This window comes from Mirounga leonina, unplaced genomic scaffold (assembly GCF_011800145.1).
Source record: "Mirounga leonina isolate KUSES-001 unplaced genomic scaffold, KU_Mleo_1.0 Mir_418, whole genome shotgun sequence".
Lineage (NCBI taxonomy): Eukaryota > Metazoa > Chordata > Mammalia > Carnivora > Phocidae > Mirounga > Mirounga leonina.
The window spans coordinates 14,704,264-14,729,644 of NW_023270739.1; the positions used below are offsets into that span (position 1 = coordinate 14,704,264).

Here is a 25,381-nt window from a genome sequence, read left to right on the forward strand (position 1 = left end):
TCCAGTGCTCACGGGAGCCCGCTCCTTTTATTCTCCGGTATTTGATGCCTGAGGCCCTGTGGTACCACTGGTAGAGCAGAGACGAAGAATGTTTACTGAATGAAGATATTAAGCATTTTTGACCCACTGATTTACAGTCAGGCTAAACTAAAGGATTCTAGACTTATGCTGTATTTAAATGGCTGCGTTAATTTGCTCTTGTATAACAAGCCAGCCCGAAAGGCAGCCATTCGAACAACAGCTACTTAGTATTGCCCAGAGGCCTGTGGGTTGGCTGGGGGATTCCGCTGGTCCAGGGTGGGCTCGACAGATTAAGGTTGGACTCGTGTCAGTGCCTGAGATCAGCTGGCCTACGAGGGCTTCCCTTAGCTGTCTGGTTGGTGACACGGGTGGCTGGGCCCCGTGTTCCTCATCCTCCAGGAGGATGCCCAGGGCCTGTTTGCTTGGCGGCTCGCAGGATTCCAAGAGAGGGGGAGCAGAAGCCTGTGTGGAGGCACAGACCTAGGATCAGACCTGGCACACACCCTCTTCTGCTGTATTCAGTTGGTCAAAGCGAGTCACCAGGCTTCATTCAAAGGGAGAGCACGAGACTCCACCTCTCGATGGGAGGAAGTGCGGAGTGCCATTGCCAAGGGGAATGGGGTACAGGTTGGCATGGGGGCTGCTGCAGTTCCTGCAATCTACCACCATGCCTATAAGATCAAAGGTCACCTTGGGCAAGCTCTTTACCCTTGCTAGATCTCATGTGTAAGTCCATTTTTATAGTAATAATTCTCATTTGTTGAATGCTTATTATGTGTAAGGCACTTTATGCTCATGATCTTTTATCCTCAAATGTACCTCACGTGGTATGTGTTGCTACCCCCATTTTACAGACGAGGAAACTGAAGGTCAGACAGGTAGAATAACTTAAACTACTTTAGCTCTCACAGCCAGCAGGCGTGGAGCTAGGAGTCCCAGCTAGGCTGATCAGACCCTAAAGCCTGTCTGCAGTAACTCCTCACTGTACAGAATCTCTTCTAGTGTTGACATTTATGAAGCTATAGTCCTCAATATACAGAGTGTAGCTTCTGAGGCACCCTAATGCAGGCAGAGCTGGTCATAGGCATGTAGGACCTTGGTGAGCAGAGGAAACCAGGGTGGGAACCAGGTGCACTCAGGTGGGTTCCGAGACTGGCCTTCCAAAGCCGGCGGGGCAGTCTAAAGTGCAGAGCTCCTTGGAGTTGAGCAGACCTTGGCTTGGCGCAGACAAATGTGGCTCCCTGAGGAGTCCAAACCAGCTGGAGGGGTGGAGTCCTGCTGGCAGGGGATGCTTGGGGATAGACCAGTGTCCTTAGTGGCAACTTTGATGGGAATTCCCTGTAGTTCCAGTGTTCTGGGAGAGGGAGAAGCCTGGACAAGGGTCAGGCCGGGATTCAGGGCCCAAGCAAGCAGGTGAAGGGGGATGGGCTCGGATTCCAGGCTGGCCGGAGCTGACACATTCAAGAACTATTTCCTGAGCACCTACTGTGCACCAGGGTGCTCTGCTGGACAGGAGAGTCACCAACTCTGTCTTCTAAAGGAGGTGACACATAACACACAATAATTGCAGGTTGGAATAAATGCAATGAAAGACACAAACGACATGTAGGTAGAGCGTAGGCAGGTGGAGGGTCCCCTTCTGAAAGGTCCACAGGCCTCTTTGGTTGAGACATATGGTCCTGGCAGAGGGAACAGCCTGTGCGGGGCCCTGAGGTGGGAGGGTCTTGGCCTGTGTTGGCAATGGAAAGAGCCTCCCTGAGCAAAGGGCAGGAGGCAGCTGGGTCCAAATTGTGTAGGACCTTGGGCAAAAATTTGGATTTTATTCTCCATGAGGGGAAGCTATTACGTGGAGTTAGAGTAGGCCTGACATCGTTTGATTTCTATTTTGAGATTACTTTTTTTGCCTGGATTGCATGGTGGGTAAGAGGGGACACAGGGAGATCAAGTTCATGGCTGTCCCATCTGATGCCCAAGTGTAAGATGTGAGGCCCTGGATGGAGGTGGGGTGGGAGTGCAGTGGGCACAGGGCAGTGAATGAGATACCACCGATGATGGGAAAGAGGCTTCTTGGCAGTGTAGTGGTAATCCTTTATACTTACAACTGAATTCCATAGTGCAGAAAGTTAAATCTGCTTTTCTTTCCTGCTACCAGTGCTGGGAACACTGGTATGGCTTTTTCTCTTCCTAACAGATTATGGCTTAGAAAACATTTTTCAGCATTTTAGGAGTCTGTATTAGCGTCGGAATATAGAACTCTCAATAAAGGAACAAAATGGTGGGGCCTTTGCAGCAGGTACATTCCCAAGGCGGTACGTATCTAGGGATAGCTCATTACTTATTAATTATTTCTTATTGCAAGACTGGCTGCCTTCAGTAGGACTTGGTCACCACAGTGACGGCTGGTTTTACCTCATCCATATTCTTACTTAATTTCTGATCTATTTATTTGCAGAACAGTCTCAGAATTCAGTTTCAATCCATTGTCTTAGCTCTTTGGCCTTGCAACGGCTGTCCACACACAACCATTGTATGAAAACCAGTCCCCATGCAATGTAGGCCAGTCGTCGATTTATTAAGAAAAAACCTGGTTATTGTCGGTGATGAAGCAATGATATTAAGTGCTCTGCCTACTGACATCTTAACTCTTTTGTGGAACAAAAAACCTTAAGCATCATCTTCTTTGCCAAAATGTATTCCCTGCAGGCAGAGTGCTGAACAACCTGGCAAAGTCAGCAACTGAGAAGTACTTAAAAGAAAATCACATTTTGGAATGTGCTGCTGAAATTTCCAGCTTATTGGACAACAGCCCCCGTGATCAGGCTACCATGAAATACACCGAAGGTGTTCTGATGTAAACATATCTTTTTTTCTTGAAAAATTATTGTTTTCTGTACTAGCTTTTATTGTTAACATCGATGTTCAAACCCACACTTGTTAATCCATTTCCCACCTAACTGATTGGGTGAAGAAATGCCGAATGTTAGCACTTCCATCTCTGCTTCAGGGGTTCTCAACCAGGGGTGATTCTGCCCCTCAGGGGACCTTGGGCAATGTCTGGAGGCATTTTCGGTTGTCATGACTGGAGAGGTTGATATTGACATCTAGTGGGTAGAGTCCAGGATGATGCTAGACATGAGGTAGTACACAGGATGGCCCCACAACATACTACCAGCCCAGATGTCAACTGTGTTGGGGTTGAGAAACAGTGCCTAGTTTCTTATAAAGATATTCACATGTCTTCTTATATATCACTTTGAAGGTCTTGAATCTCTACCATTATAAACTGCTCTGCTGTTCTGTATCTTCCTATATAAAACAAAGGATGTTTATAAGAATTACTTTTGAAAGCACAATGAAGTAGCCAACATTATCATGCCCAGTAAATACACACATGCCTTTTATTTTCAGGTTTGTTGCTGGAAACACTTCTCTTGCAAGAATGAGATTTCAAGAATGCTTAACTATCAGGAGAAGTTTATTTGGTGAGAAAAACATCCTAGTTGGAGAAATTATGGAATTTTTAGCAGATTTACTATTTTTTCTACCAGGAGATAGTGAAAGGCAAGTTTTTTTTTTTTTTTTTACAATTTTATTATGTTATGTTAGTCACCATACAATACATCATTAGTCTTTGACGTGGTGATCCACAATCCATTGTTTTCGTATAACACCCAGTGCTCCATGCAGTACGTGCCCTCCTTAATACCCATCACCGGGCTAACCAATCTCCCCACCCCTCTCCCCTCTAAAACCCTCAGTTTGTTTCTCAGAGTCCATCGTCTCTCATGGTTCATCTCTCCAAGTTTTTAAAAAAAGATTTTAAAAAATTATTAGAGAGAGAGGGCAAGCATGAGTGGGGTGCGGAGGGGCAGAGGGAGAGAGAGAGAGTCTTGAGCACAACCCTGACATCTTGACCTGAGTCAAATTCAAGAGTCAGATGCTCAACTGACTGAGCCACCCAGGCACTCCAAGGCAAATTTTTATAAAATATTTCAAATAGCGTGTCTTCTTCCCCTCCCCCAAAACGCCAGTGGCAGGGATCTGGGGTTGAGCCACCAGGGGTGTCTCACTTCTTTGGTTGTAGCCTTGTTCAGAGACCTGAGGGGCTCACCATGCCTGAGAGTTGTGTCCCTGTCTATTTGTCAGGACACTGACCATATTGTATTTGAAAGGAGCTCTTAGCCCACAAACTGCGTAGAGGTTTCGGCAGTAGGAAAAGTACAAAGGAATATGATGTTGTGTTTCTCTGCATCACTCCCAGGCCTTGTGAGGAAGATGGACAACCGACCTTTGAACCACACAGGTTTGCACTGCATGGGCCCACTTATATATGGCCTTGTTTCCATAAATACGGCACAGGACTATACATGCATTTTTATCTTCCATATGATTTCCTTTATAACATTTTCTTTTCCCTAGCTTACTTTACTGTAAGAGTACAGTATATAACCCAGAGCATACAGATCTCTGCTAATCGACTGCCTAGGTTATCAGTAATCCTTTCAGTCAACAGTAGGTTTTTAGTAGTTAAGTTTTGGGGGAGTCAAAAGATACTGGATTTTCAACTGCACAGGAGTCAGTGCCCCAATGCCTGCATTGTTCAAAGGTCAGCTGTGTTCACTTCCTGAGTCTGTGCAGGTCTCAGCTCCATTGTCTGTAGGGCCACATCCATCAGTCTGCCTCCTGCAACCCCAGGCCAGAGCCTACAGTGTCTCAGACTTTCTCTGCTTTCCTGCTAACTCTTCTCTCCCGGCCGGGAAGTCAGGGGCTCTCCTCAGCTCCCTGCAACCAAGGCCTTGTTAAAGCTGTTAAAGAGAAAATTACTCATAATGATGTAAGCAGGCCAGGGCCAGGGACCCAGAGGGGGGTCTTGCGGGACCAGCCAAGAGGGTCCTTGGCTTCAGGCAGGATGGAAATCAACTGTGAGCCAGCAGGAGGTGAAAGCAGAGTTTATTGAAGATATATAGAAAGTGAGAGGTGTGTGTGTGTTGGGGGGAGATACAGAAGGAACATCCAGGAGACTCGGAAAGGAAAGATCATGAGTCTCGTTTCTGCTTGGGGTCTGGGGGTTTTTACTGAGAGTGATGGTCTGGTGTACATGTCCCCTTAGGCATCCAGGAGCCAGTTAGAACCAAGACGAGGGCCCAGGTGTTATTCCTTGGAGCCAGGGGGCCTTGGCATTAAGATGTTTGGTACTGGTGGTCTGGAGTACGCGTATAATGGCTTCGTCCAGTCATTTCTCACCTGGTCCTTTTTTAGATGTTATCTGTTCTAGAGAAATCATTAATTCCTTGTCCCTTACAAGGACATATGTTGTTTGCATTACGAGGCATATATAGAGTGGGGTGGGGTGCAGGTCCTAGCAGGAGTAGAAGCCAGAAAAAAGCAAAGGAGAAAGCAACTTTTTCTCTCATGGGGCCCCTTCACTTTCTCTGTCTCAGTAACACTTGTTAAAGAAAGGTAAGGTGGACTTCACTCAGGTCCTGCAGCAGGGTTTTGCAGAGGGGAAGAGAGATTGGACCCAACCCCAAATACAAAGAGAAGCTGGGCAGAGGGGTGTCGGTGGATGGAAAATTACCAAGAGGAAGCGTTGTGGGGAGGGGATTCTGGCTCAATGGACCTCACAGGATTCTTGCTGAAGGTAGGCCAGGGGGATCAGACCTCACCTGATATGACAGGGGAAGGAGGAACCCAGTCTGATATTGAGGGCGATCAGACATCAGGGGTGGGGGAGTCTCCTTAAACTAACTTAGCAGGAGTCTTGCTAAAATTGGACAATGCTCAGATGAACACAGAAGTCTAAAAGTTGAGGCCTACTTGAGAAAGAGTGAGAAGAGCCTGAGCAGAGTTTGGCCAAGGAGAGATTCTTTGTTGGTTTCTGTGTTTAAGAGAGGGTTGTAGGCATGAGAGATGATGGACTCTGAAAAACAAGCTGAGGGTTCTAGAGGGGAGGGGGGTGGGAGGATGGGCTAGCCTGGTGATGGGTATTAAGGAGGGCACGTTCTGCATGGAGCACTGGGTGTTATGCACAAACAATGAATCATGGAACACTGCATCAAAAACTAATGATGTAATGTATGGGGATTAACATAAGAATAAAAAAATTAAAAAAAAAAAAGAGAGGGTTGTAGGTATTATCTGTGGATGCCATCAGTGTTAGCATCTGCAGGGTCCGACCACTTCTCTCGACAGGTTGGTAGAGAGAAGGGTCTTTGTGAGTCCAGAGAGACAGATGCCCCACCCCCTTCCTTTGGCTCCAGCTCATACCCTTTCCTAGCCCCGTCAGCCGACCGAAAGGCAGGGGACACTCTAGGTTAAATTATGAAGTTGTGAAGTTTTGTTTTAGTAGTTTCTGTCCCTCTGCTCTCTGTTCCCTGTCTTGCTTTTCATTTTCGGCTTTCCACTTGCCCTCTTACCTCTCCCCAGGAAGGTAACCTCTTCCTGCATGCGTTTGCTCCCAGGAGAAATGTGATGTTGCTAATTTCTAACACTTAAGTGCAAATCCATATTTAGCCTTTCTAAGAGTATTTACCTGTAAAAAAAAGTAGCCCAAATAGGGGAGTGTGTAAGGGTAAAATTACAGGTACTATATAGTAGTGGGGACATGGTGGGCTCTGGGGTCTGAGTGCCTGGGTTCAAATTAGTAACAGCGAGAACTTAACATCTTGGTGTCTCATTCATTTCTTCATTGGTAAAATGAAAGTAGGGATAGTATCTTGCTCACAGGATGGTTGTGAGGACTAAGGGTTCCCGTATGTAAAGTGCTTAGCAGAATGCCTGACACATACCAAAAGAGTTCATTAAATTGAGTTCTTAGTATCACTATTTTGCTCCCCACCAGATAATTTTTTAGACACTGGATACCAGATAAGCCTCCTTCTGTTCCTCTTAAGACCAGCATGTGAACAGAGACAGGACTCCTCTTTACAGAAGCAAAAAGCATGACAGTAGAACCATTGCCTCGTGAAAGAAAAATCTAAACACGTAGCATATGGTCTGAGTCATCTTGGCTGCCTGGGCTGCCCCACCGCAAATCCAGAGCTGATGGGGTGTGAATCACAGACGCTTAGTATTGCTCGTCCATTCCATAGGGATGGCCTCTGTGGCAGACGACCTGAGCCCTCACTGGCAAAGGTCAACCTTCTGAAACAATGGAAGGCCTTTCTCCTTAGGTGACCACATCTTTCTTAACATTAGTTAAGACCAGGAGATATTTTGCTCTGCAGCTTGACTCACCTGTCACACAGGTGTAGACCCTTTGTCCTGGTGGCCAGGGGCCCTTGTGACAGCTCTCACACGCTACAGAAATGATCCATGGGATCCTGAGGGCCTTGTAGCTTGGGGATGGGGAGGGCTGGATAAATGAGGTCAAATTAAAAAAAAAAAAAAAAAAAAACAGGACAGAGAGGAATGAATAAACTGATTAAGAGAAACAGTAGTATGTTCTCAGTAAAATAAATGCCATCTACTCTTTCAGTAAAATAGATGCCATCTACTCTTTCTTGACTTTGTATCCATTCATCAGCCACCTCTTCAAGCTCAAGTTTCTTCCTCCCTTCCCATTTACTGTCATTTAACTTCTACCTCTACCCAGCTCCATTTTGTCTACTCCAGCGAAAGTCATCAGGAACATGTTAAATGTGTCCCTTTGTACTTTTTGATCTTGCTGGGCTTCTCCTGCTGAAGTCCCGAAACAACCCTCTCCTGGTTCCTGAGATACCCTCCCTCCTGACTCTCTTTTCTGATGATCGCTGCTCAGTTTCTTTTGTGGGTTTCCTCTCTCTCCCTCCCTCCCTCTCTGACTCTTGTCCAAATGGTGGCACTGTCTTGGGTTCGGTTCATGGATGCTGTGCTTGGATCTGGTCTCAGTCTTAGCACCTCAACCTTACCTGTGTGAGGGCTTCAGCATGATGTGCTGGCTTCTCGTCTCCATGGCCTTCTCAGTCCTCCATCATCTACTGGATGTCTCCACTTGAGTATTTGGGCATTTCCGAGTCCACGTTCTCAAGACCGAGCACATCCACCCCCTCTTCCTGATGAAATGCATTTTCTCCCGTTTCACCCAGTGTGGACGCCATGGCATCATCTTAATTGTATTTATATCAGTCACTATGCTAAAGACATTACGTGCGTTTTTCTCATTGAATCCTCCAAACAATTTGTTATTCTCATTTTGAATGTGAGAAAGCTGAGGTTCAGGAGATTAGAATGCTCGTCCAGCTTTTAGGTGGTAGAGCCGGGATCAGCACCCAGGGAGTCTGATTGCAGAGCGTCTCTGCCTCACTAACGGCTACCAAGCCCGCCTGACCTGAGAGCTCAGGCTCCTAACCACGTCACTCTACTGCGAGCACAGCGATAACCCAGCGATCCCAGCACTGGGCCCACAGCATTCAATGTGGCGCGCAGCCTCGGCAGGTCTGTCTCATCTGGGCCCACGGCATCCGCTCAGAACCTCATGCTTCTGTGGACTAACTCGCCTCAGTTTCCCCTCCACACTTCCAGGCAGGCGAATTTTCTAACGTGCACGTCGGATCACATCATTCTCATAATGAAAACTCCTCACTGTTAAAGTCCAAAACCCTTAGGTTCACAGGCAGTGCCCTTCATGAGTGGCTGGTCCTTTGTTTCACTCTTCAGCCTCTGCTCCAACCTTGGGAAGTTCTCTGAGGGCAAGGATTAGTCTTACTCATCCTTGAGCCCCAGCCCTGAATGTTTGTTGAATGAATGAATGCAGTGCTTCTTGGATGCAAAACTTTAATTAAATTTCTCTTTTCCAGATTCCAAAAGAAGCAAGCAATTGAATATTATAAACAAGTGATACAAATAAAGGAAAATGCGGGGACTTTCACCAACTCCTCACTCGTCAGGAAGCAGCTGAGCATTAGCCTCAGTGATACCTTGTGTAAATTAGGTAATTGCTGATGTGTTTCTATTAGAAGCGGGTGACTTTTCCCTTTGACCTGCATACTTTGCTTATTTTTAAAATGTCTTTATTTTTGAAGCAGACAACTCCTGTTCCACAGATGTTCAACTTTTTTTTTTTTTTAAATTTATTTATTTGACAGAGAGTGACACAGTGAGAGAGGGAACAAGCAGGGGGATTGGGAGAGGGAGAAGCAGGCTTCCTGCCGAACAGGGAGCCCGATGTGGGGCTTGATCCCAGGACTCTGGGATCATGACCTGAGCCGAAAGCAGACACTTAACGACTGAGCCTCCCAAGTGCCCCGACTTTCAACTTTTTAAGCTACTTGTTTACCTTCCCTTATTAGGAACGTGTCTTAGTCTGCTTGGGCTGCTAGAACAGAATGCCGTAGACTGGCAGGCCTGAACAGCAGAGATGTATTTCTCAAAGTTCTGGAGGCTGGGAAGTCTAAGATCAAGGCGCCAGTAGACTCGGTGTCTGGGGAGAGCCTGCGTCCTGGTCCACAGACAGCTCTTTTCTCCTTGTGTCCTCACATGGTGGAAGGAAGGGCACCTCTTTTATGAGGGTGCTAATCCCATTCATGAGGGGTTCACCCACATGACCTGATCACCTCCCAAGGGCCTCATCTCCAAATACCGTCATTTGGGGGTTAGGACTTCAACATAAGAATTTTGGGAGGGGGGACAGAAACAGTCCATAACAGAAAGAGATCCTCTTTTCTTTTTTCAAGATTTTATTTATTTATTTGAGAGAGAGACAGAGCACAACAGGGGGAGTGGCAGGTAGAGGGAAAAGCAGACTCCCCGCTGAGCAAGGAGCCTGATGGGCCTCCATCCTAGGACCCTGGGATCATGACCTGAGCCGAAGGCAGATGCTTAACCTACTGAGCCACTCAGGGGCCCCAGAAAGATCTTCTGGAGGTCTTTCCATCTCATCTCCCACTCTTTTGTTGGCGGGGCATGATGCCCAACCACAGCCCTCTCCTGTCAGGATAGGTTTCCTTCTTCCTTTCGATTCTGTTTAAATCACTGTTTGTGTAGGAATAGCCTGTTCACGCTTATTCCCGTGACACTAAAGTTAACAGGTGACTGAAAATCACAAATGGACCCACCTTTGATTTTACATATAGAATGTAAGACTCAGTGCCTCAGACCTGGCTCAGAGATTTGAAGGCACTTTCTGATTTAAGATAAAAATTAAAAACTTAAATGAAATGGAAGTTAAAAATTGAAAAATATTGGTCTTAAACCTAAGAGGGTCGGGGTTGGGTACCTTCACTCCTCTTGCTACTTGTTGTTTCAATTATTTCTGTTTTGCTTCTCTTCACGGGACAAGTTCCCGTCCTTTCTTTGAGTTTCTTCCACCAGAATGTTCTTATTGCCTGTGGTTTGTAGTGAATGCTGTTTCTTCCTCACTGGCACTACCGTTACTGAACCTGAAGTCAGTTTCGTCTGTCTCATGCCCAGTTAGCCAATCTAAGCCACCTGGTTAGAAGCAGCGAAAGCTTTTTTATCAGAAGGGCAGCCCGATGGGAAGGCAAGGGATCTGTCTTGAACCTGCCTTGTCTTTGTTGAGCGTACGGACAGTTTATGTGGGGCTAATAAGGTATGCGGGGGTCAGGGTGGGAACTGGATGGGCCTTGAAACTTCATGAGGAGAGGCTCAAAACAGAGATACTGTGCTCTGGGGACATCTGGGCTCCATCCAACGGTCTCAGAGCGTTACTTGTTGGCTTTGGGTCTGTAAAACAAGCGTTATCAGATAGCCTCCCTCCTTGGTTCCTGTAGCGAGCGCTGGGAAAAAGAAAACGGGGACAAGGTTAATGATTCTTGCAAAGCTGTAGAGGAATGTGCTTACGTGCAGCCCACGAGGTTACAGTGGAGGAAGGGCCTAGTGACAGTTCACCTAGATAAGGAAACTTATGCCCCGGTGAGGTGGAATTTATCTCCACTTGAAGGGCCATCCTCCAGGCTGAGTGTTGACGAGCTCCCCAGAGGCCTCGTGAGAGAGGGGTCCTCCTTGCCAGACTCTGCTCCAGCCAGAGACCAGAGTGGCCAGGCCCTGTCCGTCCCTGCCTCACTCCTTATTTGCCCCAGGACCCCGTTAGCTTGTTCTGCAGATGGGGCCACACGGTGAGTTTTGTCCTCTGTCTGGAGTGTCACTGCCAAACCTGGGAATTGAGGAGATTGGAGAGTTTGATTGGGGGCTGCAGATAATGCTGGGACAGCAGGCTGGAGGCCAGCCACAGCTGGAGGGAGGGAGAGGGTGGGGGTGATCAGGGCTGCGAGTCCCGGGGAGGGGGTGGGGGTACCTCCAGTGAGCGAGTTCCCAGTGTGCCAGGTAAAGACCTCTCAGCCCTGGGCAGCTTTATTTCTTTCAGTGGGTTAGACCAGAATCCTCAAGTGCCATGACTAGAAAAATTTTAGAATACTGTCAGGGATCATGAAATCTCATTGCCACAGGGCATGGCCAACTTCCTTCTAAACAGGTTTTCAGCCCCGTGTGATTTTATCTCTCAGGACAGAAGTCTGGAGAAACCTTGATTGTCATGATCGGGGGTGGGGGTGGGGGTTGGGGGGCAGGGAACACTACTGGCATTTAGTGGGTGGAGGCCTGGGATGCTGCTCAACACCCTACAGTGCTCAGGACAGCCCCCCCAACAGCAAAAAATTATCCAGGTCCATGTCAAAGTGCCAAGATTGAGAAACCCTGAGTTAATCAACCATTTTCCCCAGCGTGTATGTTTGTTGTCCGTTTTACAATAAAACACGATTGCTTTCAGCCTAGTCATTTGCTAAGGAGGAAGAAGTCTTAAATACTTGCTATCTGCAGGGAAAGATTATTTTCAGTCCATAGATTTAGGAGCACGTGCATGTGTGTGTGTGTGTGTGTGTGTGTATAGTGTTTTTTCAGTAAGCGTTTCCAGGCTGAGTGCATGAAGGATTTTGTTTACAACCAGAAAATACAGTTGCAAATCTATGCAAAAGGAACTATACACCTAATCTGGTTGCTTTGTATTAATAGTTTGTTGCCAGTTGTGGTTTCTAGTCTATGATGTAAGTATAATATATTCGTTTGCTCTCAGATAAGAGGTTGATTAGCATGTGCATCACACTTACACATGGAAGCGCTCAGCAACAAGTAACCCCAGGGGTGGTTAGGACTTGGGGTCTATGTACCTAGCTTAGCAGGGGAAAGGGAAGTGGAGAAAAGATAAAGGCATTCAAGGTAAAAGCAAATTATTTTTTGGAAAGATAAATGAACCCTTAGGAGAATAAATGGTGTAGTTTGCAACAGTGTGTGTCTAGGTGTGGTGCTAGCTTCTTGTGTCCCAGGAGAGAAGATGTGAGTTGCCCTGGGGAAGGAATTTATAATGCTTGAGTCCTTTTGGGGGACTCTGCTTTTAGGCACATACAGGATTTTAAGAACTCAAATGCCTTCAGCTCAAAATATTATGTCATCAGGAATGTGGAATGCTTTGGGGTAGCATATCCGGATCCCCTTTGCCTACCTTTAATAGAGAATGTCTATCTGAATGGAATGTGCTTAAGTGGACTCCATAAAATAAGAAGTAATCCAGAGCCACATATACTCCCGACTCCTCATCGCTCGCCATTGTAAACCAAGTCTTAGCCCTGTAGTAAAATTGTTAGGGAACGTCGGTCATCAGAGCACTCCTTTGACACAATGTAATTTTGCATTGAGGAAGAAAAGAACGATGGTATACTGACGATTAGCAGTTATTTATTCAGTACACATTTATTTTAATCGCTTTACAAATTGTAATGCATGGTGGAATTGTAAGGATGTTTTGTCTTACCCGACTAGTTTGTAGATCTGGGGTGGTTTGGGAGAATTATGCACTCTCTAAAGATAAACAAGCCTCCTACTGCCCCCCAGCCCCCAGCCCCCTGGGAGCACTCCGCATGAAGCTGCCCACGGGGATGTTAACACAAGTCATCGCTGGCATCTGCCCTGTGACTTTGGATTGGAGGCTCATGTATGAAACTACTGTTGTTCCCTTCGTCTCCAGCTTGTTTCCCTTGTGGGGCCAGTTCCTCAGGTGTTCGGCAGTGGGCTGCCTATCACTTTGAAGTTGTCCCTTAGGTCCTTCAACATAAATTTTATGAATGCCATATGGCCTGTATTTCAATTCAGATCATCCTACACATACCTTCTAAATTTGGGAACAATCTGTCTTGGTCTTTTCTGGATGCAGTAACAGACAAACAGGTGGAAACAAGGTTCCCTGTGCTTGAAGGACTGTCCTAAGTATACCTGGGATATGAAAACAAAAGACAACTTTTGCCTTTCACTAGCTACTTACTTCGTTAGGAGGTAAAACAAGCCTGTAATAAAAGATGTAACATGTGAAAGGTTTAGAACATGGCCTGCGGGGAGGAGACTGAACTGGGTTTGAGTTCTCGCATGGCTGTAATCAGGTATGGGATCCCAGCAAATCACAGCTTCTCTGGTCCGGGTCCGTCTCTGACTTTTTAAAATAAGGGTGTTGAGTTCTTTGAGGCCCTTTGCAGAATTAATAGTCCACACTTAAATGTAAAGGAAGACAGTGATCAGTAGCAGGAGGTTTTTCAGGGAAAACCTCTTGGGAGGAACCCTTAAGGAAGTGGAGAGTGTGAACTGGTAGAGAAGGGGGCACTTCTAGGCAGAACACCTGCATGAACAAAGATAGGAATAAAGAAGGATGTGGAGGGGATAAATTGGAGGCTGTCATGAGGGGCTGTGAGAAAGGGTGGGACACGAGGTGAAGAAGCAGGAGAGCAGGCAGTGTTGGGAGGAGGCGGCGGTGTGCCGGTCTGAAGGCAGTCCTGCATGTGGGCAAGTGGAGATTTAAGTCTGAAGAAGGCTGGGGGGCCCGTGATCCTCTCGTGGGCTTATTCTCTTTGGGAGATTGTTTTGGAAATTATTTACAATTAGTTAGAGCTTCTTAAGACTGTCTGAAATCTGTCTCCCAGTTCAGAGTGAAGCAAATTTTCTGTCCCTTGTTGGGGAGCAAGAATTCCGGTCCCCTCAAAGGTCCTCATAGCTGGACTGAGAATCAAGTCGACATGAGACAGAATAACAGAAGAAAATCAGATTTAATAGTGCACATTTGGGGAATCCACACAGACATAGAAATTCCAAAGACAAGCAAAATGAGGTATATATGTCATCCTGAACTGAGGAGAACTGGGACTTCAGCGGAAAGGAACACAATTCACGGGGACAATAAAGAGCAGATGTTTGGTTATTGGGTGTTTGCCCTGCTGTACCCATGGGTCACTCAGATTAAACTTGTCTCTGCTAACAACCCTTAAACTGGGTAAGACCCCAGTTTATTTATTTGAGAGAGAGGGTGAGTGAGTGAGAGAGAGAGAGAGAGAGCACAAGCAGGGGAAGCAGCGGAGGGAGAGGGAGAAGCAGGCTCTCCACTGAGCAGGGAGCCTAATGTGGGGCTCGATCCCAGGACCCTGGGATCATGACCTGAGCCGAAGACAGATGCTTAACAGACTGAGCCACCCAGGCGCCCCAAGATCCCAGTTTAGATTCTTCTGTGTAATTGAGGGAAGGGCCGAAGTTTCTCTGGAGGCTGCATGGCCTTTTACTTTTAGGGAAGTAAGCACTGATTATTAAGGGTATTTTATTTTATTTTATTTTAAACGATTTATTTATTTATTTGGGGGGACAGGGGGAGGGACAGAGGGAGAGAGAGAACCTTCAAGCAGACTTCCTGCTGAGCAGGGAGCCAGACACTGGGCTCAATCTCACAACCCTGAGATTATGACCTGAGCTGAAACCAAGAGTGGGATGCTTACCCAACTGAGCCACCCAGGTGCCCCAAGGGTATTTTAAATGTTAATTACTTGTGTTATCATTCATTCACATAACAAGTATTTACTGCACCTTAAAGCAGTAAAAACAGATTTTATTTAGGACTGTTGCGATAGGGGAAAATAGACCTCAGTACAGAAGTGGGCTCAACTCTGAATACAGCATGGGCAAATGGGAATGTATAGCCAAGGAGCAGGGAGGGGGTCAGTGGATAGAAAATTACTGAGAGGAAACATCAGGGGTAAGAAATTCTGGCTCAATGAACCTAACAGGGTTCTGGCTGAAGGCACACCTGGGGTGTGATGGGGAATGAGGAACCTGATGTCCAGGGTAATCAGACATTGAGGATGGCTAAACTGACTTTGCAGGATTCTTGCTAAAACTGGACAATGCAGAGATGAACATGGAAGCCCAAAGTGAGACCTGGTTGCCCAGTTTGTTGGCATATAACATTCCATGGTATTCTCTTATAATTGTGGTATTGGTTGTGATCTCTCCTCTATCATTTGTAATTTTATCTATTTGGGTCCTTTCTCTTTCTTTTTGATAAGTCTGGCTAGGGGTTTATCAATTTTATTCTTTCAAGGAACCAGCTCTTAGTTTCGTTTATCTGTTCTGCTGGTTTTTTTGTTTCTATATCATTTATTCCTGCTCTAATCTTTATTATAATTTTCCTTTGTCTCCTGGCTTTAGGCTTTATTTGCTGATCCTTTTCTAGTTCCTTTAGGTGTAAGATTAGGTTGTGTATTTGAGACTTTTCTTGGCTTCTTGAGGTAGGCCTGTATGCAGTATATACTTCCCTCTTAGGACTGCTTTTGTTGCACCCCAAAGGTTTTGGGCTATCGTGTTTTCATTTTCAGCTGCTTCCATATATTTTTTAAATTCTTCTTTAATTTCCTGGTTAATCCATTCATTCTTTAGTAGGATGTTTTTTAACCTCCATGTATTTGAGGTCTTTCTAATTTTTTTCTTGTGGCTGACTTCCAGTTTCAAAGTGCTGTGGTCTGAAAATATGCATGGAATGATCTTGATCTTTTTGTACTTGTTGAGGGCTGATTTGTGACCCAGTATATCATCTGTTCTGGACAGTGTTCCATTTTCACTCGAGAAGAATGTGTATTATGCTGCTTTAAGATGAAATATTCTAAATATATCCGTTAAGTTCATCTGGTCCAGTGTGTCATTCAAAACCGCTGTTTCCTTGTTGATTTTCTGTTTAAATGATCTGTCCGTTGCTGTAAGTGGGGTGTTAAAGTCCCCTACTATTATTGTATTATCATCACTGAGTTTCTTTATGTTTGTTATTAATTGATTTATATATTTGGGTGCTCCCAAGTTGGGGGAATAAATATTTACAATTGTTAGATCTTCTTGATGGATAGGCCCCTTAATTATTATATAATGCCCTTCCTTTTATCCCTATAGTAAGGGATAAGCGTTCCAAGCTACCTCTGACACAGAGCCATCCTCCTGCTTTCCTTCTCTAAGTGCTTTAAATCTGCCTTTTGAGAAATGATTTCAGTGGGAACATGGATTTTCATATTCCATTATATCAAGCTGAGTGTTCTGTACTGAATTATTTATTTTGGAAGAAGTATGGTCAATGAACTTTATGTTACTTGCTTCTCCCTGGGATTTTTTTTTTTTTTTAAGATTTTATTTATTTATTTGAGACAGAGAATGAGATAGAGCATGAGAGGGTCAGAGGGAGAAGCAGACTCCCTGCCGAGCAGGGAGCCCGATGTGGGACTCGATCCAGGGACTCCAGGATCATGACCTGAGCCGAAGGCAGTCGCTTAACCAACTGAGCCACCCAGGCACCCTTTTTTTTTTTTTTAAAGATTTTATTTATTTATTTGAGAGAGAGAGACACAGCGAGAGAGGGAACACAAGCAGGGGGAGTGGGAGAGGGAGAAGCAGGCTTCCCGCGGAGCAGGGAGCCCGATGCGGGGCTCGATCCCAGGACCCTGGGATCATGACCTGAGCCGAAGGCAGACGCTTAACGACTGAGCCACCCAGGCACCCCTCCCTGGGATTCTTTTAAAAAAGAAATGCCAACCATCTCAGTCAAATTTAGAAGGAAGAAATTAAACCAAAGCTCTGATGGGTGACTTTCAGTAGGGTGAGTCAGTTCTCTCTCCTCATATGATTTTTAAATGCTCAGCTCAGCCATGGTCCTCTTCTCTACAGTGGTAGGTCCCTTAATTCAAAAGGTCAGGCAAGTGATATAGACAGACTGCTTTTATTTTAACTTAAACATATAAATGTAATTATTTCCCCAAACTTTTAAATTTAGATTCAAGACCTTCCCCCCCCTTATAATTGGGTCCTCTGATTGGAATTAGATGTCATCTTTCTCAAAATGCATCACCCACAATTTCCAGTTTTGGCTTCTGTAGGGTGAGACCTTAGACAATAGTGGTGCAGTCTATGCCAGATCCTTCCAGATTGCTACCTCTTTCTTCCCTCAACTTTTTACTGTTGCCTTGCCCCAGAATTTGAAAGAATTCCAAAGCATTCAGCCTGTTTTTCATAGAAAACAACTCTCCTTCGTTTCACACTAAATATCTCGTCAGTTTATACTAAACTTAATTTAGTTACCAAAATGAGTCTAACAACCCAGTTGACTCTTGGTCATGCTAGAACCAAACAGTGAGGAACGGAAGTCTGTCAGCACAGCAGAGATGAGTCTACTAGCTATAGGCACTGAGTGTGTCCTGGGTGTCAGCTAGTATGTTTTGCAGAGGAAATAGAGGGCCCTGGTTAATCTAGCAGTCTAAGGCATGTCTGTTAAAGGGCTTTCTTTCTACTTGTTGTGTAGATTTCATCATTTTTATTTATTTATTTTTAAAGATTTTATTTATTTGAGAGAGAGAGGGAGGGGGAGAGAGAGAGAGAGAGAGAGAATGAGCAGGGGGAGGGTCAGAGGGAGAAGGAGAAGCAGACTCCCTGCTAAGCACAGAACCTGACCCGGGGCTTGATCCCAGGACCCTGAGATTATGACCTGAGTAGAAAGCAGATGTTTAACTGACTGAGCCACCCACGTGCCCCAGGTTTCATCATTTTTAATGGGTTATAAATTTGTAAATACTTTTGGTTGCAGGAGAATGTCAAATAGCCCTCATAAGCTTAGAACCCTCTTTTTTTGGAGAGAGAGCATGCAAGCCAGGGTGGGTGGGGAAGGGCAGAGGGAGCGGGAGGGAGAGAACCTCAAGCTGACTCCATACTTAGTGTGGAGTCTGACATGGGGCTTGATCTCATGACCCTGAGATCATGACCTGAGCTGAAATCAAGAGTCAGACACCTAGCTGACTGAGCCACCCGGGGGCCCCGCTTACAACACTTTTTAACCTGGAAAGGACTCTAGAGATTACTCAGCTAATTTTAAAGCTGAGAAAATAGCAGATATGTTATATAGTTTCCCTGGTACAATTGGTCAGAGAATCCTATTAATTAGATAATAACATCATTGAGGCTCAAAAAGACCTAATGACATTCCGAACCCTGGCAGCTAGTAAGTAGTAGACTGAGAACTTGGAACCCAGTCTCTGACTGTCAATCCCATGCTCTTTGTATTGTTTGTGGGCTCTAGGAGTTTGTAGCCTTGTTGAGAAGATAAGCACATAAAAATAACTGACATCAATGTGATATGTGCTGTGACAGATGTTGATAGAGGATATGGGGAAGCACATAAAAGAAGCAACAAGTAAGACTTTCCAGGGAATGTGACTTGGCTGTGAGTCGTGACAGGTGTTTGTCTGGCAAAGAAAGTGAGGAAGAGCATTTCAGTCAAGATGGATCCACATAAACAAAGCAAAGTTCAGGGCATGGAAAATCCAGTCTATCATATTAAAGGATTTGTCAGGGGAGCTGCGGTGGGATTTCCAGCACGAAGAGTCATGAGTAGATTTGTATTTTAGATATAATGTTCTCATGGCTGAATAGAGGATGGGATTGGTGAGAGGGAACTGGACAGTCTCTTGTGTTAGACAAGGACAGTAGAAATGGAGAGAAAGGGTTGTATTTGCGATTTAGGAAGTAAATCCACCTGGGCTCTGTGTTTTATTGGATGTGAGAGGTGAGGGGAGGAACAAAGGTATCCCCCAGTTTATGGCTATACCATAGGTTATTGCATCTTGGTAGACCAGGTTGTTGCCATTCCAAGATAGGAAGCACAGGTTGAGCGTTAGGGTGGGAGCCATGATGAGTTCATTTAGGTCATGTTGAGTTTGAATCTCTTACCCACATGGAGACATTCAGTAGGCAGTGGAGAATATGAGTCTTGCACTTAGGAGCTAGAAGACCAAGCTGGAGAAACATATTTTGGAGTCCCTAGCATATGCCTTGTGGCTCAACCTGATAGAATGGTTGAAAGAGCTAAGAAGAATATAAGAGAAGATGGCAGGAGATAGAACTTGGAAGAATGCCAGTATTTAAAGGGTGGGCGGGGTGAAGAGTTGTACCAAAGATGAGGAAGGGCTCTAGAGGTAGGCTGAGAATCAGTAAAGTCATGGAAGCTGAGACAGGAGAGGCCTGACAACTGACCACCAGGTTGAGAGGCCATTGCAACACAGAGGTCACAGGGAACCTTCAGTTTTGGTGGAGTGGTAGGGACAAAAACCTGTGAAGAAGAGAACAATGAATTTGTTCCCTCTACCCAAAGGTGGGGTCTGCACAGGCCCTTGAACTGGAGTGAACTCTTGCAGTACTGAGGTGGACAACAGAGGTTGCTGCTTGCCATCTGCAGCCGGGTCCCTGTGAGCAGACTAGTCAGTGGTCTCAGTGTAGAGGGGTGGAGCGTAGGACCCCTCCACCCCCAAATGCACACCCACCCTCTTTTATTATTTCCTTTTGGGCAGAAATTGAAGGCCCATGGAGACATCTGATTGCAACTTTTTACTTTGAGACAATGATAGCTTTCTCACTCCCTAATATGTTCGTAGACACACATTTATTGAAAGAATGAGCAAACAAGCTTAATTTCTCAAACTGAAGGACTTCTGACAAAGAAACTTTAGACATAGCATACTTACTGAACAAAACAAGACTTTCAACAAAGAACTTCTAGATATTGCATAATCCTCCTTCCTCATTACACATTTGCAGCACGTCTTCTGGGTGGAGAATAGAAACAGTGATTGTCTTCACTTCTCAGCCCATTCACTCCCAACAGGGCGGGGGGTGAGGGGGTCAGGGGGGTGGGAAGTTCACTGTTGGGCAGGGTCCACAGAGCCATTCAGAGAGACTTCCTGAGGACCTCCACCAACACCTGAGATCTTCCCTGCTACCTGGTGACAACTATCTGCATTGCAAATGAGAAAGTAAACACAGGCCTGGCATTGCAAAATACCACCTATTAGGTGACAGCACATATTAGAGGAAGCATGAGGAACAGGCTTAAATTTCAGTAGAATAAAGACTAGAAAAGGTTGTACTTTAGAAGAATAGTTAAAAGGACTGCGGATTGTCTTCAGATAAAATATCTTGCTTTCTTTTTCCAGAGGAAATAGTAAAGACAACACTTTTTAAAAAATATTAAGCAGTAAAAAACTGTGTGCATGGGGGAGGACTAGGAGAACGTACCACTTAAAATCTGAGAACAGATTTTCAAGGTAGTGGGTGGGACTGTCCCACCTATTCCCACCTCCGATTCACATTCTGTCCACAAGTACAAAATGGAAAAGGTAACTGATGGTTCCTTCCTATGTATATTTTTATGGAAAAATCTAATAGGGAACCAATGCAACAGGGAGAACAGTGTTCTCTTTACCCACTTCTAGAAGTTATGGTGCTTGGATCCCAGCAAACTGGCTTTGAATCCCAGTTCTCCTGTTTTCTGGACATAACCTCTCTGAGTCTCAATTGTCTTACTGGCCAAAAGGGGAAAATAATGTCTGCGTGTAGGGTTATTCTGAGGATATGATGAGGTGAGGTATGCAGAATAACCAATTAATGTTAGATTCCCTTCCCCTCCAGAATGAAGACTTGGAGTGAGAAGAGGTTCAGTGGTTTCTCTCCAATTTAAATGAACCCATCCTGGTCTGTCTTCTTCGCTGGTTTGGGAGGACTGACCAGGCTGGGTAGTGCTGCCCAGCTGGTACTGATCCCAAGGGAGGATGGGGTGGCCTGGGGTTGGGCCTGAGGCAAGGATGTCCTTTCTTGGCAGCTACGATGCTTGTTGCCAGAAAGAAAGAATTGGATTGTGTCTGAGGTCAAAGCTATAGATACAGGTCCAGAATGGATCCCGAGGGTAAAGGGGCCTGGGGAGCCAAGATGTGTGGCCAACAGGGAGTCTGAGGATCAGAGGCCTGAAATGGTGTGTGCTGAGGACAGCGGTCTGTGTGACAAGTCAGAGCCTCTTGAAGGGCCTGAGGCAGAATGAACATTCCGTGGGGTTTGGTTATTGGCTTCTGGAGGATCTCTGAGAATGAGTTCTTGCTCAGCTGCCACATGAGACATTCTGGCTTTCTTCTTCACTTTATCTTATCTTGAAAGGCCAGTTAAGGCCAATGCAATGTGGCCGTCCTGAGCAGGGTAATTCACAAGTGCATTCTGCTGTGCTAGATTGGGCTAACTGGGAATATCATAGGGAGTTATGAAAATAATTCAAAAAGAAGCAAAATAGCCACAGATTGCTAAGCAGAGCCAATAGCTACAAGTCCCTATCAGATTTTGAGACCTGGGTTATGACTCATGAAGCAGAGATACAGAGAGAGAACATTTCTGCAAGCAGAAGCCACAGCTGGTCCTCAGAAGGAAAAACATTCCAGTATGAGGGAAGGGGCAGCTTAGTATAGCAGTCGAGGACACGGGCTTGGGGATGAGGCAGACCCTGGATTGTTCTACCGTGAAGTGGAGCAAGTTACTTAACTTCTTTCAGTTTTCTCCTCTTGAAAAGACAATGGATATGCACCATAAATTCTCTGGAAGGACACATGTTTTAGGAGAAAGCTGCACAGATGGGGACCGAGATGGGAGAGACACTTTTTACTTCATATCTTTATACATTTTCATTTTGAACCAGGTGGATGTGTGTCCTATTAAAAACCTAAATGAGGAGAAAAAAAAAAAAAGACAAGTGATGATAGTTTATACCTTACAGGATTACACAGGCCTGACAGATGACACTCACGTAATTTATGGTTGTTCTTCTTATTATTAATACAGGGATGCTGGCTGGGCCATCTGCCAGTGGTTTTCACCCCAATATTCTTGGCAGTCTCTTTGCCACATATCCAGATTGACCCTATATGCAGTGACATTCCATTATGTTTATAACCAGGGGTATAAATTCAACTCCTTAAAGCAGCCTTATAAGTGGGTAAAATGAATAAATGAGTACCACTAGTAAATTAGATTGTAAAATATATGTGTATATATTTTTACTTTTAACACATTTTAGAGAATTATATCAAATTACTGACTGTGGCACCTGGCATTGTATAATAAACACCCATAGACACTTCACCTATATTCACCAGTTGTTAACATTTTGACCATGCTTGCATTCTTTCATAAACACACACACACACACACACACACATCCATCCATATATTTTTTCCTGAACTATTTGAACGTTAGTTGCTGATATGACACTTATATCTGTAAATACTTCAGCTTGTGTTTTCCGAGTACAAGGACATTCCCCTTACATGACCGCAATACAACGATCAAACCTAGAAAATTTAACCATCGCATAAGGCTATTTTATCTAAGTGCAATTTATATTCCAATGTCCCCGAGTGTTCTAGTAAATGTTCTTTATAGTTGTTTGTTTTTTAATCCAGAATCCTGTGTAAGATCTTCCATTGTATTTGGTTGTCTTCTTTTTAGCCTAGAACCTTTAAGTAAGCTTGTTTTATCTTTCATGGCATTGACATTTTTGAAGAGTCTAGGTCAGGTTCTGCTCTACCCTCCCCACCTCAGTGTCCTTCAATTTGTATTTGATTGTTTCCTTATAATTAGACTTAGGTTAAATTTTTTTTTGGCAGGAATACTACAATAGATGATGTTCCAATGCCATCTTTTTTTTTTTTTTTTTTTTAATATGGAATGCTTCCTGAATTTGCATGTCATCCTTGTTTAGGGGCCATGCTAAATCTTCTCTGTGTCATTCCAATTTTAATATATATGCTGCCAAAGTGAGCACCCAATGCCATCTTTTATAATTTTTTTCCACCCTTCTCTTTTAAATATGTGAAACTAGGAGTAATTTTTAAAAATTATAATATTTTTATTTTCAAATATCCAGCAGGTCAGTTATTGATAAGTGACTCTGGTCATCACGTCATGACTGAAGCAGTGGACTATTTGTACAGATCACTTGATTTAAGGGCAACCTACCTGGGATCTTCTCATTCATCAATCCATGGAATCCTGCAGTGAGTTTCTGTTCTGTGTCTCAAAAAGAAACATTCTTCTGGCTATTCACCTTAGATATGTGACCTCTTGACGATTTTTGATCCTTTGCAGGCTTCTGAGGGAAATTGAGTGGATCAGGAGTAGGAGATGTTGGCCTCAAGGCATCAGCCGGCAGTATTCTGAGGGTTCTAGGAATGGCACCTCGTTATGGGAGCACTTGCTTAAATTAAACTACCACAGTGCTCAGAGTTCTAATACAGTGAGCTCTGCAATATGCATGAATGCAGATAAGCTACAGAGAGCTAAAAGCATGGACTTGGAATCTCATACAATTTCAGATAAATCAAAATATGCTTCTGGAAAAGGGAAAAAGGTCTTGAGACCCATTATTTCCGTTTCTATTGAGGAGAAGACCCCACGGAAGACACAAAATAATGTTGAGCTATGGAATGGCCCAGAGAAAGAAGCTTCGTTGAAAAAGCAAGATTATTCCTCTAAGATCTTATCTTTGGGTAAAATGGATGGTGTAGTAAAGCTTTCACGGCACAGGATTTTGTCAGCTAAAGGCAAGAGTGAAAAAGGCCAAATCACCACCATTTACCGGCATCCCTTGGTAATAGGGTCTCTTAGTACAAATAATCCCTGGGAATCCATATCTGAGCTCATATCAGAAAAGTGGTTTTTTCATAGCCCAGATTACAGTTCAATTTCCCAGAAGAGTTTTTTTGAGAGAAGACCTCCGTTTGAAACCAAATTGTTGAAGACCTCAAATGATACTAATAAAGTATAAAAATTACCATGGGCTTTTTCTTGTCTGTAATTTCTTTCTAGCTGTCTTTATTTAGAACTCTTTGATGAGATATTTTCTCTTATAACTTTTAGAGGTGATGATAATCAAAGTCTAGGGTTTCAATTTTTTAGCTCTTTAAAATGTAACAGATTGTAGCTAAAAAGAACAATTTTGAAGTGATTCACATTTGTATGGTAGGTAGAAGAACGTTGCTCTCACAGGGTTCCATATCTAAAAATATGCTGAAGCAGTGTTATTAAAGTTCTAATTGTGTTACAGTTACGTTGCTATAGTTTATTTTGGATTTATGAATTGATTTTCCATGTAAACAAAATTTATAATTGCTATCACCAAAACTTTTTTTAATGAAACATGAATAAGAAAAGATAAATTGGAATAAACCAAAACCATAAAGTAAAAGTTTAATGTCCCAGAGTCCATGGATTTGGTATCTATTTTAAGCATTTCAATTGCCTCTCACCAGTGATTTGTTACCCATTGACTGTTAAGGATTACTTATTGGCTACCTTATCACCCAACTAAATCTTACATACTATGTCAGCAAGCCAAATGGAAGAATGGGCTCAGCTGTCTGACTTCAGGAAAATTATTTCACTTCTCTTAGCCTTTCTTTCATTAGTTATAAAATGGCAGAAACCCCAGCGCCTGCTTTTCAGGATTGCTGAGAGGACTGCATGAGATACTGCACACAGCAAGCCTTTAATGAACCGTAGTTGTGCTCTGTAACGGTCTAACTCAGAGGCCACCTCGTTCCAGGAAGCACCCTCCGAGCCCTCCAGCCAACAACGTAAGCATACGTGAATGCTTGGGTTGTCTCAAATCGTGCCCGATTTCACACACGGCGCTGGGGTCCCCCAGGCAGTGTGCCAGCCTCGAGAGTTAGTCCCTGTACTCCACCGAACACCCTGCTCATCAGTAACCACAGTAACCAACGGCTTGGGAAGTCCTCTGAGTTCAGGGATTCTCAGCCGGGTTCTGGGTGGGCCGCATCAGTCTTGCCTGCAGCAGCCAAGTCTGCTTCCGCCACACAGAAATGTCGCCTGGTGGTGGTTACTGTTTGTTCTTGGTGGACCACAATGCACAGAACAGGTGAAGCCTCGCAGACCTGAGAGAAGACAGGCGCACCAACCCTGTGAGCAGGAGCGGGAGCGGGAGCAGGGAGGCGGTGTCCTGAGGGCCTCCCCCTCGAGCCAGGAATCCCTGGAGGGGCACTGGCCTTTTTAAGCTCTGCGGTAGCTGGGGGCGGGGGAAGAAGATGACCTTCAAACACATCAGCCCACACGTGGGACCTCGGCCCAGTTGCCCCTCAGGGGCGGCACTGGAAAGATCCAACCCGGGCATCCAGGGACTTCCCAGACCCGCCGCCGCGCCCGCGCTCAGCCAGGCAGAGCCCCGCCCCCTGCCCGGCAGAGCCCCGCCCCCTGCCCGGCAGA

The 25,381-nt window shown here is 44.9% G+C and overlaps 1 protein-coding gene and 1 non-coding gene across 2 annotated transcripts in view; one reads left to right on the forward strand and one right to left on the reverse strand.

Annotated features, from left to right (window-relative positions):
* Positions 1-23,979, forward strand: part of LOC117998806 (putative tetratricopeptide repeat protein 41) — a 73,448-nt gene extending 49,469 nt beyond the window's left edge. The window contains exons 11-15 of the mRNA XM_034987709.1: positions 2,725-2,872; positions 3,430-3,582; positions 8,799-8,932; positions 23,028-23,157; positions 23,249-23,979. Coding sequence (XP_034843600.1) covers positions 2,725-2,872; positions 3,430-3,582; positions 8,799-8,932; positions 23,028-23,157; positions 23,249-23,927 — 1,244 coding nt within the window. The 3' untranslated portion in view covers positions 23,928-23,979. The remainder of the gene's footprint in view (positions 1-2,724; positions 2,873-3,429; positions 3,583-8,798; positions 8,933-23,027; positions 23,158-23,248) is intronic.
* Positions 22,818-22,925, reverse strand: LOC117998951. The gene has a single exon (XR_004676156.1). It is a non-coding gene; the product is annotated as a U6 spliceosomal RNA (small nuclear RNA).
* Positions 23,980-25,381: the final 1,402 nt, after the last annotated feature.